Genomic DNA, 14855 nt, shown 5'->3' on the forward strand with positions numbered 1-14855 from the left:
TGTCTTGTTTAGGATACATGGAGCTCTGCTACCTGTGCTGCGTTAGGGTAATACAGTGTGCTGTGTATTATTGTTCAAAATTCCTTTCCTCATCCTCCTAAGGTTCCTGATTATTCTGATGTGTGTAGAACTCATTTGCTTACTTTTCTTTGAACCAAATATTGCAATAAATTTGCCTTTAATTCCATCAGCCTTCTTCTTCCCATCTATTGTCATTTTCATTTTCCGTCAACTCCTTGACTTATGGAGCTACATTTAATATAATTGGATTTCCACCAATATGTATTGTAATCATGCCGCCTTCAGAAGCACGCTCCATTATAAGTCAACTAATGCCATCCACTCCACCAACCCCATACGGCTTCCTGGAGATACTCTGTTCCTCTTTCTCAGTTTCTGACCCTCCATTTCATTATGTATTACCGGCTTCCCTGCGAGAAATGGACTTCTGATGCTTTTTTTTGTTATTCCTTAACCGAGATTCCTGTCCTCCATTGTGATTGGAACCCTCAAACGTTCCCATTCCATTTTTCGTTTTGCTCCAATTAACTTCTCCCCTTCCGGGAGGAATAATGATGAAGTCACCATACCAAAACTTACACCACACCAAATTCGGCATTCAACGCAAGTGTTCCAACTTTTTTCCACATCCAGATGAGTTCGTCGCAACCATATATTGACCCCATCTTCCACATGCCGCTCATGCTGAAAGCTTTGACTACCGGTGCGGTTTTTAATGATGTCTTCAATTATAATGCTTATTGAATCAGTGCTAGGAGAAACTGTTATGTTGACATTCTTAGCTATCTGCTGTTAAAATGTTATACAATGTGAAAATTGAACCTGTAATACTGGCTATGAAATAATACAAAATGAAAGCATGTCATACCTGCCGAGTTTGAGCAGCACCGCAGCACTGTGGTTAGCACAGTTGCTTCACAGCTCCAGGGTCCCAGGTTCGATTCCCGGCTTGGGTCACTGTCTCTGCGGAGTTGCACATTCTGTCCGCGCCTGCGTAGGTTTCCTCCGGGTGCTCCGGTTTCCTCCCACAGTCCAAAGATGTGCAGATTAGGTGGGTTGGCCATGCTAAATGTCGCTCAGTGTACAAAAGGTGGTGTGGGATACTTGGGGTTGCAGGGATAGAGCGGAGGTGTGGTCTTCGGTACGCTGTTCTTTCCGAGGTCCAGCGCTGACTCGATGGGCCGACTGGCCTCCTTCACTGTAAATTCTATGAAATAGTTGACACGCGTCAACCATTCCGAAAAAGCGTCTATTTGGCATCTTCCTGTGCAAGTAGTGGAGATGTAACAGAGGTCCATTTGCCTCATCATTTTAACTGTCCCAAATCGCTCGCATACTTTCCAGTGAAAAAGGATTTTTTAGTGAAATTCGTGTAATTTCAAATTTATGCACAGCAAAGATGGGTGAAGGCCATTCACCGATTGTGTGTCCACTTAGTCGATGCGCGTCTTTCAGTCTGCAAGCATAAATATGCGTATCCGATCATTTGTCACTCTAATTTCACATCCAACTCCTCTCTGATTTACATAGCCGGGACCCGCCGCACACTCCTCCTGAAGGTAAATCATGAACATCACTATTTTACTGTTAAACATTTGATTGTTGATGTGTGGCTCAGAACTGTGCATGAAACGTTGCATGCTTTCTTCCATGGGTCCAGCCAAACCAATTATTTCCTTAGTCTTTGTTGGACATCCACTGTCTCCAGCACAGTAAGGTATTCCTCAATCATTACAGCTACAGTTCACGTTTCCACACCCCACCCCATCTATCTCTCGCTCTGTCACACACACAGACACACACGCACATACACACATGTAACTCACATACACGCGGACTTATCTATCTTCCCTTTATGTTTTCCCTTAACATCTTGCACACGGAGGTACCTATTCCGAACAAACAAACACACAGACAAAGAATAGTGATTGGCTAATCAGTCCTCTGGCCTGCGTCAGTAATTTCTCACTGACTGGAGCAGCACGTATGAAATCATGCTTCTCTATTTTAGTGCTAAACGCATCTCCCGGTATTCGGTTCATGCTATTATATCTTACTGGTGGTGATTTGTTTTTCCTGACTACCAAACTGTAGTGTTTGTTCATACCCTCATCAACTGTACGAGCAAGCCTTCTCGCTAGAATCTCCTCCCGTCTCCTTGATGGAGCAATCTGCCCGAGTTTCAGATGTCACTTCCCCCCCCCCACCCCCCCCAGATGCATTCACAAGTTTTGATCTGATTTGATTTATTATTATCACATATATTAGTATACAGTGAAAAGTGAATTGTTTCTTGCATGCTGTATCCACAACGCATACCGTACATAGGGAAGGAAGGAGAGACTGCAGAATGTAATGTTACAGTCATAGCTCGGGTGTAGAGAAAATATCAACTTAATTCGAGGTATGTCCATTAAAATGTCTGACGGCAACAGAGAAGAAGCTGTTCCTGACTCGGTTGGTACGTGACCTTAAACGTTTGTATCTTTATCCTGATGGAAGACTGTGGGAGAGAGGTGCGTGAGGTCCTTAATTATGTTGGCTGCCTGTCCGAGGCAGCGGGAATTATTGACAGGGTCAAAGGATGGGAGGTGATTTGCGCGTTGGAGTAGGCTCCATTCACGACCTTTTGTAGTTTTCTGCGGTCTTGGGCAAAGCAAGATGCATACCAACCTGTGAACAACCGGAAATAATGCTTTCTATGGTGCATCTGTAAATGTCGGTGAGAGTCGTAGCTGACATGCCAAATTTGCTTAGTCTTCTGAGAAAGTAGAGTCGTTGGTGGGCTTTCTTAACTATAGAGTCGGCATGGGAGTCCAGGACAGGTTGTTGGTGAACTAGACAGCTAAAAACCTGAAGCTCTCGACCCTCTGTACATCGTTCCCACTGATGTATACAGGGGCACGTTCTCCACTACGCTTTCTGAAGTCGATGACAATCTCCATCGTTTTGTTGACATTGAGGGAGAGATTATGGTCGTTGCACCAGTTCGCCAGGTTGTTTGATATCTGACCCAATGTGGTGGTGTCATCAGCAAATTGGAAAATCGAGTTGGAGGGGAATTTGGCAACACAGTCATAGGTGCATAAGGAATATAGTAGGGGCTGGCGCCAAAGCCTTGTGGGGCACCGGCTTTGAGGATGATCGTGGAGGAGGTGTTGTTGCCTATCTTTACTGAGTTAGGAAGTTCGAATCGCAGCGGGAGGAGCCGATGCCCAGGCCACATAATTTCGAGATGTCTTTCGCAAGAGTAATTGTGTTGAAGGCTGAGCTGTAGTCAATAAATTAGAGTCTGACATAGGTGTCTTTGTTATCTAGGTGTTCTAGCGTTGAGTGCAGGGCCAGGCAGATGCCGTCTGCTGTGGAATTGTTTCAGCGGTACGCGAACTATAGTGGATCAAGGCATTCCGGGAGGCTGGATTTGATTTGTGCCATGACTAATCTTTCGAAGCACTTCATGATGATGGATGTCAGACCCACTGGACGATAGTCATTAAGACACGCTGCTTGGCTTTTCTTTGGTACAGGCATGATGATATTCTTCCTGAAGCAGATAGGGACCTCAGATTGTTGGAAAAAGAGTTTGAATTTTGTCTGCGATTACCCCCGCCAGCTGATTCCCGCACGACCTGAGTCCTCGTCCGGGTACCTCATCCGGTCCAGTGGCTTTCCGTGTGTTGACCTTTGAGAAGGCTACTCTGACATCTGCAATGATAAGAAGTCTTACAAGACCAGGTTAAAGTTCAACAGGTTTGTTTCGAATCACTAGCTTTCGGAGCACAGGTCAGGTGAATGGGTTACTGTGCTCACTCCAGTCCAAAGCCGGAAACTCCACATCATCTGCAATGGCGACCTCGGATACAAGTTCATTCGAGGCTTCTGGGTTGGACGGCGTGGCCTCTTGCTCTAAGCCTACTAAGAACGCGTTGTGCTCATCAGGGATGGTGCGTTGCAGCGGGCGATTTTATATGCCTTTATCTTGAAGCCCGTTATGTCTTGCAGACCTTGCCATTGTCGGCGGGGTTCCATATGGCTAGCCTGGAACTGGAGCTTGGCCAGTACTGTCTTTTGGCATCTTTGATGAATCTCCTTACATCATATCTGGCTTTCTTGTATAGGTCAGGGTCGCCATCTTGAACGCCTCAGACCTATACTTCAGCAAGCAGTGTTCATCCAGGTTTTCCGGTTGGGAAACATACGGATTTACTTCTCTTTTCGTTAAATTTTAGAGTGCCCAATTATCTTTTTTTCAAATAAGGAGCAATGTTTAGTGTGGTCAATCCACCGAACCTGCACATCTTTGGGTTGTAGGGGTGAAACTCACGCAGACATGGGGCAAATGTGCAAACTCCACATGGTTAGTGACCCAGGGCCCAAGTCCTCAGTGCCGCAGTCCCACTGCTATGCACTGCGCCACACGACGCCCTGCGGGTTTACTTCTTTGGCATATAGTCTTCTACACATTTACTAATGCATTCAGTTACTATCGTGGCGGACTCCTTCAGGCTGGTCGCAAAGTTTTTGAATACTGCCCAATCCACTTACTCTAAGCAGTCGAGTAGGAGATCATCCGATTCCTCATACCAACATTGCAGGACTTCCTATGGCGAATTCTCCCGCTTCCGTTTTTGCTTATAAGCCGGGAGCAGGAGCACAGCCTTGTGTTCAGATTTGCCAAAGAGTGGGCGGCCGAGAGACCGGTAGTTATGTTTGACAATTGTGCAGCAGTGGTCCAGGATGTTTAGGCCTCTAGTGGAACAGGTGACATGCTGGTGGTAACTTGTAGGCTCTTGTGCTTGGCCAGATTGTGGTCCCCATCTACGATGAACAAGGCATTGGGATGTTTCATTTCAAGGCTATTTGTGGTGGTGTATATTTGGTACAGCGCGATTTTCACATTCGCATGGGGAGGGATGTAAACTACGGTCAGGATAACGGAACTGAACCCCCGCGGAAGGTAGTAGGAGCGGCATTTTAGCGTCAGGTATTTGAGCGACAGGTATTTGAGGTCCGGGGAGCAGAAATTCGCCAGTATTGCATTATCGACGCACCAAGAGGTGTTGATTAGGAGGAAGATCCCATCTCCCCTTGCCTTGACTAAGGCTGCCGCCCTGTCCATTCAGTGGATTGAAAAGCCCGCTGGCTGCAGGGCACCGCCAGCTGAAGGAGGAGTGAGCTAGTTTCCGTGAAACAGAACACACTGCAGTGCCTCAGTGTCTTTGAAAAGTGAATCTGGCTTTAGAACATAATAAGAACATAAGAACTAGGAGCAGGAGTAGGCTACCTGGCCCCTTGAGCCTGCTCCGCCATTCAGTGAGATCATGGCTGATCTTTTGTGGACTCAGCTCCACTTTTCAGCCCGAACACCATAACCCTTAATCCCATTATTCTTCAAAAAACTATCTATCTTTATCTTAAAAACATTTAATGAAAGAGACTCTACTGCTTCACTGGGCAAGGAATTCCATAGATTCACAACCCCTTGGGTGAAGACGTTCCTCCTAAACGCAGTCCTATATCTACTTCCCATTATTTTGAGGCTATGCCCCCTATTTCTGCTTTCACCCGCCAGTGGAAACAACCTGCCAGCATCTATCCTGTCTGTTCCCTTCATTATCTTATATGTTTCTATAAGATCCCCCCTCATCCTTCTAAATTCCAACAAGTACAGTCCCAGTCTACTCAACCTCTCCTCGTAATCCAACCCCTTCAGCTCTGGGATAAACCTAGTGATTCTCCTCTGCACACCCTCCAGTGCCACTATGTCCTTTCTCAAGTAAGGAGACCAAAACTGAACACAATACTCCAGGTGTGGCCTCACTAACACCTTATACAACTGCAGCCAGAACCTCCCGAGTCTTAAACTCCATCCCTCTAGCAATGAAGGACAAAATTCCATTTGCCTTCTTGCCTTCCTGTTGCAACTGTAAACCAACTTTTTGCGACTCATGCACTAGCACACCCAGGTCTCTCTGCACAGCAGCATGTTTTAATATTTTATCATTTAAATAATAATCCCTTTTGCTGTTATTCCTACCAAAATGGATAACCTCACATTTGTCAACATTGTATTCCATTTGCCAGTCCCTTGCCCATTCACTTAACCTATCCAAATCCCTCTGCAGACTTTCAGTATCCTCTGCAGTTTTTGATTTACCATTTATCTTGGTGTCGTCTGCAAACTTGGACACATTGCCCTTGGTCCCCAACTCCAAATCATCTATGTAAATTGTGAACAATTGTGGGCCCAACACTGATCCCTGAGGGACACCACTAGCTACTGATTGCCAACCAGAAAAACACCCATTGATCCCCACTCTTTGCTTTCTATTAATTAATAAATCCTATATCCATGCGACTACTTTCCCCTTAATGCCATGCATCTTTATCTTATGCAGCAACCTTTTGTGTGGCACCTTGTCAAAGGCTTTCTAGAAATCCAGATATACCACATCCATTGGCTCCCCGTTATCTACCGCACTGTTAATGTCCTCAAGGAACTCCACTAAATTAGTTAGGCATGGCCTGCCCTTTATGAACCCATGCTGCGTCTGCCCAATGGGACAATTTCCATCCAGGTGCCTCGCTATTTCTTCCTTGATGATACAGTCCAGCATCTTCCCTACTACCGAAGTTAAGCACACTAGTCTATAATTACCCGCTTTCTGCCTACCTTCTTTTTTAAACAGTGGTGTCACGTTTGCTAATTTCCAATGCCCCGGGACCACCCCAGAGTCTAGTGAATTTTGGTAAATTATCACTAGTGCATTTGCAATTTCCCTCGCCATCTCCTTTAGCACTCTGGAATGCATTCCATCAGGTCCAGGACACTTGTCTGCCTTTAGCCCCATTAGCTTGCCCATCACTACCTCCTTGGTGATAACAATCCTCTCAAGGTCCTCACCTGTCATAGCCTCATTTCCATCTGTCACGGCCATATTATTTGTGTCTTCCACTGTGAAGACCGACCCAAAAAACCTGTTCAGTTCCACAGCCATTTCCTCATCTCCCATTATTAAATCTCCTTTCTCATCCTCTTAAGGACCAATATTTACCTTAGCCACTCTTTTTTGTTTTATGTATTTGTAGAAACTTTTACTATCTGTTTTTATATTCTGAGCAAGTTTACTCTCATAATCTATCTTACTCTTCTTCATAGATTTTTTTAGTAGCTTTCTGTTGCCCCATAAAGATTTTCCAGTCCTCTGGTCTCCTACTGATCTTTGCTACTTTGTATGTTTTTTTCTTCAATTTGATACTCTCCATTATTTCCTTCGATATCCACGGTCGATTTTCCCTCTTTTTACCATCCTTCCTTTTTGTTGGTATAAACCTTTGCTGAGCACTGTGAAAAATCACTTGGAAGGTTCTCCACTGTTCCTCAACTGTTTCACCATCAAGTCTTTGCTCCCAGTCTACCTGAGCTAGTTCTTCTCTCATCCCACTGTAATCTCCTTTGTTTAAGCACAAAACACTAGTGCTTGATTTTACCTTCTCACCCTCCATCTGTATTTTAAATTCCACCATATTGTGATCGCTCCTTCTGAGAGGACCCCTAACTATGAGATCCTGAATCAATCCTGTCTCATTACACAGGGCCAGATCTAGGACCGCTTGTTCCCTTGTAGGTTCCATTACATACTCTTCTAGGAAACTATCGCGGATACATTCTATAAACTCCTCCTCAAGGCTGCCTTGACCGACCTGGTTAAACCAATCGACATGTAGATTAAAATTCCCCATGATGACTGCTGTACCATCTCTACATGCATCTGTTATTTTTTTGTTTATTGCCTGCCTCACCATAATGTTACTATTTGGTGGCCTATAGATGACTCCTATCAGTGACTGTTTCGCCTTACTATTCCTGATTTCCACCCAACTGGATTCAACCTTATCCTCCCTTGCACCGATGTCATCCCTTACTGTTGCCCGGATGTCATCCTTAAATAACTTTAAATAAAATTAAGTTTGTCGAGTTTGTTTTCCGGAGATTGGACATTAGCTCGGAGTAAGCAAGACAGAGGGGCTTTGGGCCAGCGTTATTTCACTCTCTCCCGCAGGCCTGCACGTTTTCCACGCTTCTTGGAGTTACTGCTTCTTTTCGAGCTTGGAGACAGTGAGAGTATGCAGTGTTAAGGGCATAGTTGTGTCCAATGAGGTTCTTCACTCTTGTTGGTGTGTGGATGGAGGATGTGTTCCCTTCCAGTTCCTGCGTCGGTAGATGGGTCTTCGCGGTCGAGCGTTCCGGTTCTCTGTTGGGCTGCGGTTTTGCTTCACAGGTCGGTGGATGTCCAGAGCACGCTTGGCATTGATGGGTCAAAGGCCGATAAGTGGATGACGTCTCTTGTGTCGCGGTGCGGATGAGGCGATGGCCGGGTCCGTGTGTTCGTGTCTGCAGGGTCCTTTTCCAGATCACGGCCTTCCTTCAGAGGTAGACGACCTCTAGACCTGCAAGGAAATTTAAAAGTGCAGTATTAGTGAATGTTAGGCTGTGGAAGTTGATGTTTAGGAGTGTGGGACGACTGGAGAGTAGGGGAGTGGAGAGAATGCTTGGGGCCTACAGGTCGTCCCAGTTGTCCGGGTGAGAGGTATTGGGGGCTGGGGCGGAGTGGGTTCCATCCACTTGGATGTTTGTCTGGTCGTTGGAGAGCAGCAGCGTCAAGTTCCCATCTTCGGCGGTGTTTTCCAGGTTTCTGGGAGATCGCAAAGTGAAGGCCAGGACATCTCGGGTGCTTTACCGGTCTCTGGAAGTCGGTGTAAGGGAATCCCGAGGCCTCGGACTGCACCGTCGGCAGCTGATCCCACATGGTCGGTTGGTCCAGGTCGAATCACGTCATCAGTTTCAGATGTCTCCAGGGTCCCAAGGATCGCCTTAGCTGTAAATGTTTGAATTAGAATATTGCTAGAGAGTTTAAACGAGTTAGAATTAAGTTTTGGAAACTAGAACGAGAGTAAAAGATGGAATTAGAGGGTATTCTGGGCACAGCTTGCAAGAAGTCGCCTCGCCCCGACGCCATTTTTGAATGTTTTTCTTTTCGCAAGAAGCTGTAGCATTCCTTCCTGTTGTAACTTTCCAGCCACATGATCGCCAGCGTCCATACTCAGTTACGCCTGATACTGGTAGTGATCTGAATATTCGCTGATATCCTTTCCTGCTTGTTAATTTCCAACCAGCCCCCTAAATGTTGATGAGGGCACTCCCTCCTTCCGTTGACATATTTGGTTGGTACCGATAGAAGCCACGTTTTCTGACCGCCCACCTCCCCACCGCAGGCGCTCATTAAGACCCCCAACCCCAACCATCTCAGAGAGGTGGGAGGCAACACACCACTAAAGATTCACTGCTGCGAATGCACAATCGGCAAGATGTTGAACCGTCAATTGAATGATCTGTCACTTTGTATTCAAAACTTGGTAGTCTGTCCCTCACACCCTGAGCAGCTGAACGACACTTGACTATTGTGCTCCCCATGGGAACTGCCATCTTCATCAGTACTCAGAGCTCAACGGTTGTTGGAGAGTGTGATACACTCAGGAAACTCCTACATTGTGTGCCTTTACACTTTCTGACTGCCTGGTGGGCACACCTACCTACTCTCCCTGTTCCCGAACAAATGCTCTGCTGGCCATGTTTATCAACGAGATATCCATGCAGGCGGCATGGTGACGTATTGCTTTCCACTGATGCCTCAGGGCACTGAGGACTCGCGTTCGAGCCCGGTCCCGGGTTACTGTCCACGGGGAGCTTGAGCATTATCCCCATGTCTGCGTGGGTTTTACCACTACAACCGAAAGATGTGCGGGGTAGTTGGATTGGGAACGATAAATTGCCCCTTCATTGGGGACAAAAACAATTAAAATAAAATAAAACAAGTCTTGGCATCACCAGCATGGATTAATTTGGTTGGCAAAACACCACTATTGCTGGAATCAATCACACCAGCCGACGCAGTCACGCCAACACCAGATGCACATTCAGTAGCAGTACTAGAACCAAGCGCGGGTGCTCCAGCCGACATTGCACCAACCGCAATAGGACCAGACAAAACGGCAGCAGCAACGCTTGAATCGGCCACCTCGGCACCAGCAACTGCTCACTCCGACCCTCAACCCAGAATCTTAGATTAGTTTGCGTGCTCTACGAATTTGACGTTTCCAATCATGCTGTGCTCATGAATTAGTTTCAGTTTCTTGGATCGTTTAATGTTGCAATGGAAGCCATTAATGGCTGGCATTTATCTATTGATTAACAACGTCCGCTGTTAAGGACGGCAGCAGGATCCGAAGGTGCAGCAGAATAGCCCTGAGAAACACTTCAGAATTGGAAACTAATAACTGAAAGAACACGTTCGAGTGAAGGTCAGCACTGAGAATGTACGAATATATATCTAGCGAATATATATCATCATCCACAATGTCCTGTAAGCTCCCCAAGACATCATTAACTCCAGCACCAGCGAGGCAACTTATCATCCTGGAGCCTCAGATACGGTCACAGAAACGACTATCTGTTCCTATTACAATCTAATCCCCCTATGAATATTATTTTCCTAAACCTATTACACCTCCGCTTTGCATCAAACCCGACCGCGGTGCACCAAATTTGACTGTTGCTGTTCTCCCCTGAGAGGCCAGTCCCATCAACAGTATCCAGCTTGTTATATCTGTTTTTACAAGAGAATGGTCACAGGCGATTCCGCCACTTACTGCCTAACACTCTAGCTCTGCGAGGTGGCCACCCATTCACTTCATGCCTGCGAAGTCTCAGCTGTGGTGTAACGACCTCTCTACACGTGTTATCTCCGGCACTCTGCGCCTCACAGGCGCTCAAAGTGTCCTCTTCCGCTGCTCCAGCTCAGAACTCGAGGCTTCCAGCAGCTATAGTTGGTATCACGTCCCGCACACATGCTTGCCCCGGGCGTTGGACAAGTTCCCGGCTTCCTACATGGACAAAAAGCAGCGAACCACGGTTTTGATCTCTCCTGCCATGATTAACCCATTAAATTAAACCTTTGAAAGATGATGGATATTACATGATATCTAATTCTCTATGACCCTTCATTCCTTGCCCTGGCTACGATCAATTATAGCCCTTACAATTTAGGAATCACAGAAGGTATGTTCAACAATAAGTGACAAAGTTGTAACGACTTAACGTACTTACCCACTACTTGGGGTTAATCCGCTCTCTCCCTTGTAGCCTCAGCTGCATCTGAGCAAGATCGCTCTCTGAAGATTTACAAGTTACAAGGTGTGGAGAAAAAGCGAAGAGCACCACTTCCCGCACTGCAATGAATTCCCACTGCTTCAAATTCCCAAGTTTAAAACTATCTCTGCTCAATGCGCTTTCCAGCCCTTGACGTAAAAAGAGCTGAGGTGGTTTGAGATGACTCAGAGACTCACACACCAGTTAACCTTCAAAAATAAGTAATCAAAACCTCTTGATTCCTAATCGGGCATTGGATGATGGACAGATAACTGCCAATCAGCTCCCTTGATGGGGCAGTTCCTTACCATCATGTTAACTGACTACTAAACTTAAAAAAAAGGAAAGAATGTAAGACACTTTTCAATTCCCACACTGTTTCAAATTCCCAAATTTAAAACTCACTTTGGCTGTGTTTCACTGCGAATGTGTCCTCTCCCACTGCTCGTGAGCAGTGCCCATTAATGTCAGTCTCTGTCAATGCAGGGATTTACTGAATGTTAGTCTTTAATCAGAGTGGAATACCCAACCACAGTGACAATATATTATTGGGCGTATTTTTCAATGAAGAATTGTACTGAGTGCGGGTCAGCCTAGAATACAGTCACAATTTCCATACATTAATTGGGGTATCTGTTAATTTAGATTTGTACTGAGTGTAACGATAATAATAACAGTAATTCTCTAATCAGATTGGGATACACAACTACAGGTACCGTGCATCATTGGGAGCTCTGTCAATGTAGAATTGTATTCAGTGTGGGTCACTGATCAGAATGGACTACATAAACGCATTGACCACATATTAATGGGACGATCTGCCAATGTAAAATTGGACCGAGTGTGAGGTTCTGACCAGAGTCGAACAGCTAGGCACAGTTACCATACATTAATGTCAGTTTATATCAATGTAGAATTGTACTGAGTGTGGGTCTCTGATCAGAGTGGAACACCTCAGCACAATAATCATTCATTAATGGCAGTATGTGTCAACGTCGAATTGTGCAGTGTACCTAAATACATGGAAATAATTTATTTGGTTAGTTTCTGAAATTTATCGTTGTTGTTGAATGATCTCTGCATACCATGTTTGACCGAGTGAATTGATGGAAAACCAGAAGTTTACTGTTGGGTGAACTAGTCAGATTAACAATACACAAAGAAAAACAGTCGCTATTTCCGAACAAACTGCTCCACCAGAATCAGACATCACCGAATTCCAGACATTTCAACGACCCGATACAAGGCTGGGACTGCTACAATCCACGTTGTATTTTAATTATACATGCATTCCTCTATAATTGCTGAAATACGTTGGTTTGATGTTTAATTTCCTTGATAAATCGTCTTGCTGCTCGAAATTATTTGCCAGTTGTTCATCTGAATGTTTACCTGCATTCGCACTCATATTTTCAAAATTATGTGAGAAACTTGTTGTTTCGATCAAAAATACAGCACCTGGGGCAGCACGGTAGCGCAGTGATTAGCACTGCAGCCTCACGGCGCCGATGGCCCTGGTTCTATCCCGGATCTGGGTCACTGTCCGTGTCGAGTTTGCACATTCTCCCCGTGTTGCGTGGGTTTCGGCCCCACAATGTGGCAGCACGGTAGCATTGTGGATAGCACAATTGCTTAACAGCTCCAGGGTCCCAGGTTCGATTCCCGGCTTGGGACACTGTCTGTGCGGAGTCTGCACATCCTCCCGTGTGTGCGTGGGTTTCCTCCGGCTGCTCCGGTTTCCTCCCACAGTCCAAAGATGTGCGGGTTAGGTGGATTGGCCATGCTAAATTGCCCTTAGTGTCCAAAATTGCCCTTAGTGTTGGATGGGGTTACTGGGTTATAGGGATAGGGTGGAGGTGTGGACCTTGGGTAGGGTGCCCTTTCCAAGAGCCGGTGCAGACTCGATGGGCCGAATGCACTGCAAATTCTATGATAATCCAAAGATGTGAAGTTTAGGTGGATTGGCCACGCTAAATTGGACAAAATGTATTGGGCACTCTATTTTGATTTAAAAGAGCACCTGAAGCTTAGCTATAGTGAAACTCTTTTATCATTGTTTTATCCACCCTGCAAGTCTATTAATTGTCACTATCATATACCGATATGCTGTTGTATTATTCCTCTCTTTCCAATCTACTAACCACCTCTTATATTTTATGAATCTGATTTCCGTATATTAACCCTGTTATAAAACATCCGTGCATGAAGCAGGGGTGTTTTATACATTCATTCTCTCCCGAATTGTGCCGTCAGAGAATGAGGATGAGTGCAAACGTTGCTGTTTTTCTGAAGAATGTGTGGAGCTGTGAAAGCTACGCTGTGCAGGACACGTGGAAAAATAAATCGAATAGCATCGTGGAAAAACTGCGGCAGAGAATGAGGCCATCCGGCCCAACTAGTCCGTGCCAGCCCGAGGACACCAAGGTGACCTTACTAATCCCACCTTCCTGCACTGGGTTCACAGCCTTGTAACTTACCGTACAGAAACGGCAGATCCAGGTACATTTTAAAAAGTGTTCCAAATCCTCCAGTACCATCTCGGACAGCGATTTCGAGCCTCCCGCAACCTCTGCATATAAAGTTATTCCTCACCCCCCCCCCCCTCGCATCGTCTGCCACTTATGTTTCATAGCATTTACAGTGCAGAAGAAGGCCATTCGGCCCATCGAGTCTGCACCGGCTCTTGGAAAGAGCAACCCACCTAAGGTCCACACCTCCACCCTATCCCTATAACCCAGCAATCCCACCCAACCCTATGGGCAATTTTGGACACTAAGGGCAATTTAGCATGGCCAATCCACCTAACCTGCACATCTTTGGACTGTGGGAGGAAACCGGAGCACCCGGAGGAAACCCACGCACACACTGGGAGGATATGCAGACTCCGCACAGACAGTGATCCAAGCCGGAATCGAACCTGGGACCCTGGAGCTGTGAAGCAATTGTGCTATCCACAATGCTACCGTGCTGCCCCTATGTTGAATCTATGTCCCCTGGTTTTAGAATTCTACAGCAAGGGAGACCATTTTGTCCTGTCCACTCTATCTCTTCCATTCACAATTTGGGACACCTCAACTAAGTCACCGCTCAGCCATCCTTGTTCCAAGGAAAAGTAGACGAACCTATAAAATCTCTCCTGGTACCGACACTTTTCGAACCTTGGTGACATTCTTGTAAACCTCCTCTGCTATCTGTCCAGAGCAATAACGTCCTTCCTGTAATGTGGTGACCAAAACTGGAGACACTGTCCAGTTCCAGCCTCTCCAGCCTGTTATACAATTTAAACATTACATTCTTACTTTCATATTCTATATCTCTGCCAATTAAGTCGAGCATTCCATATGGTTTCGTTACAACCTTGTCTCCTTGAACAGCTGCCGTTAGGGACGTGTGAACTTGTTCACCAAGATCTCTTACTTCATCTACCCCTCGTAGTATATTACCATTTATTGTGTGACCCCCATAGTTTTTGACCTCCCTCAATGCATTACCTCACACTTCTCTGTATTAATTTCCATCTGTCATTTTACTGCGCATTCTGAGGCCGTCTGCATTTGCCCTGGGGGCTACTCTTGAGGTGTTGCAGAGTTGTTGAATAGTTTATCGTGTATATCGAGAGTGACTC

The 14855-nt window shown here is 45.8% G+C and overlaps 1 protein-coding gene across 1 annotated transcript in view; it reads left to right on the forward strand.

Annotated features, from left to right (window-relative positions):
* Positions 1-2427: 2427 nt before the first annotated feature.
* LOC140399535 (uncharacterized) overlaps positions 2428-14855 on the forward strand; it is a 54348-nt gene continuing 41920 nt past the window's right edge. Inside the window, exon 1 of the mRNA XM_072489075.1 lies at positions 2428-2482. Coding sequence (XP_072345176.1) covers positions 2428-2482 — 55 coding nt within the window. The remainder of the gene's footprint in view (positions 2483-14855) is intronic.

Source organism: Scyliorhinus torazame, chromosome 23 (assembly GCF_047496885.1).
Source record: "Scyliorhinus torazame isolate Kashiwa2021f chromosome 23, sScyTor2.1, whole genome shotgun sequence".
NCBI lineage: Eukaryota > Metazoa > Chordata > Chondrichthyes > Carcharhiniformes > Scyliorhinidae > Scyliorhinus > Scyliorhinus torazame.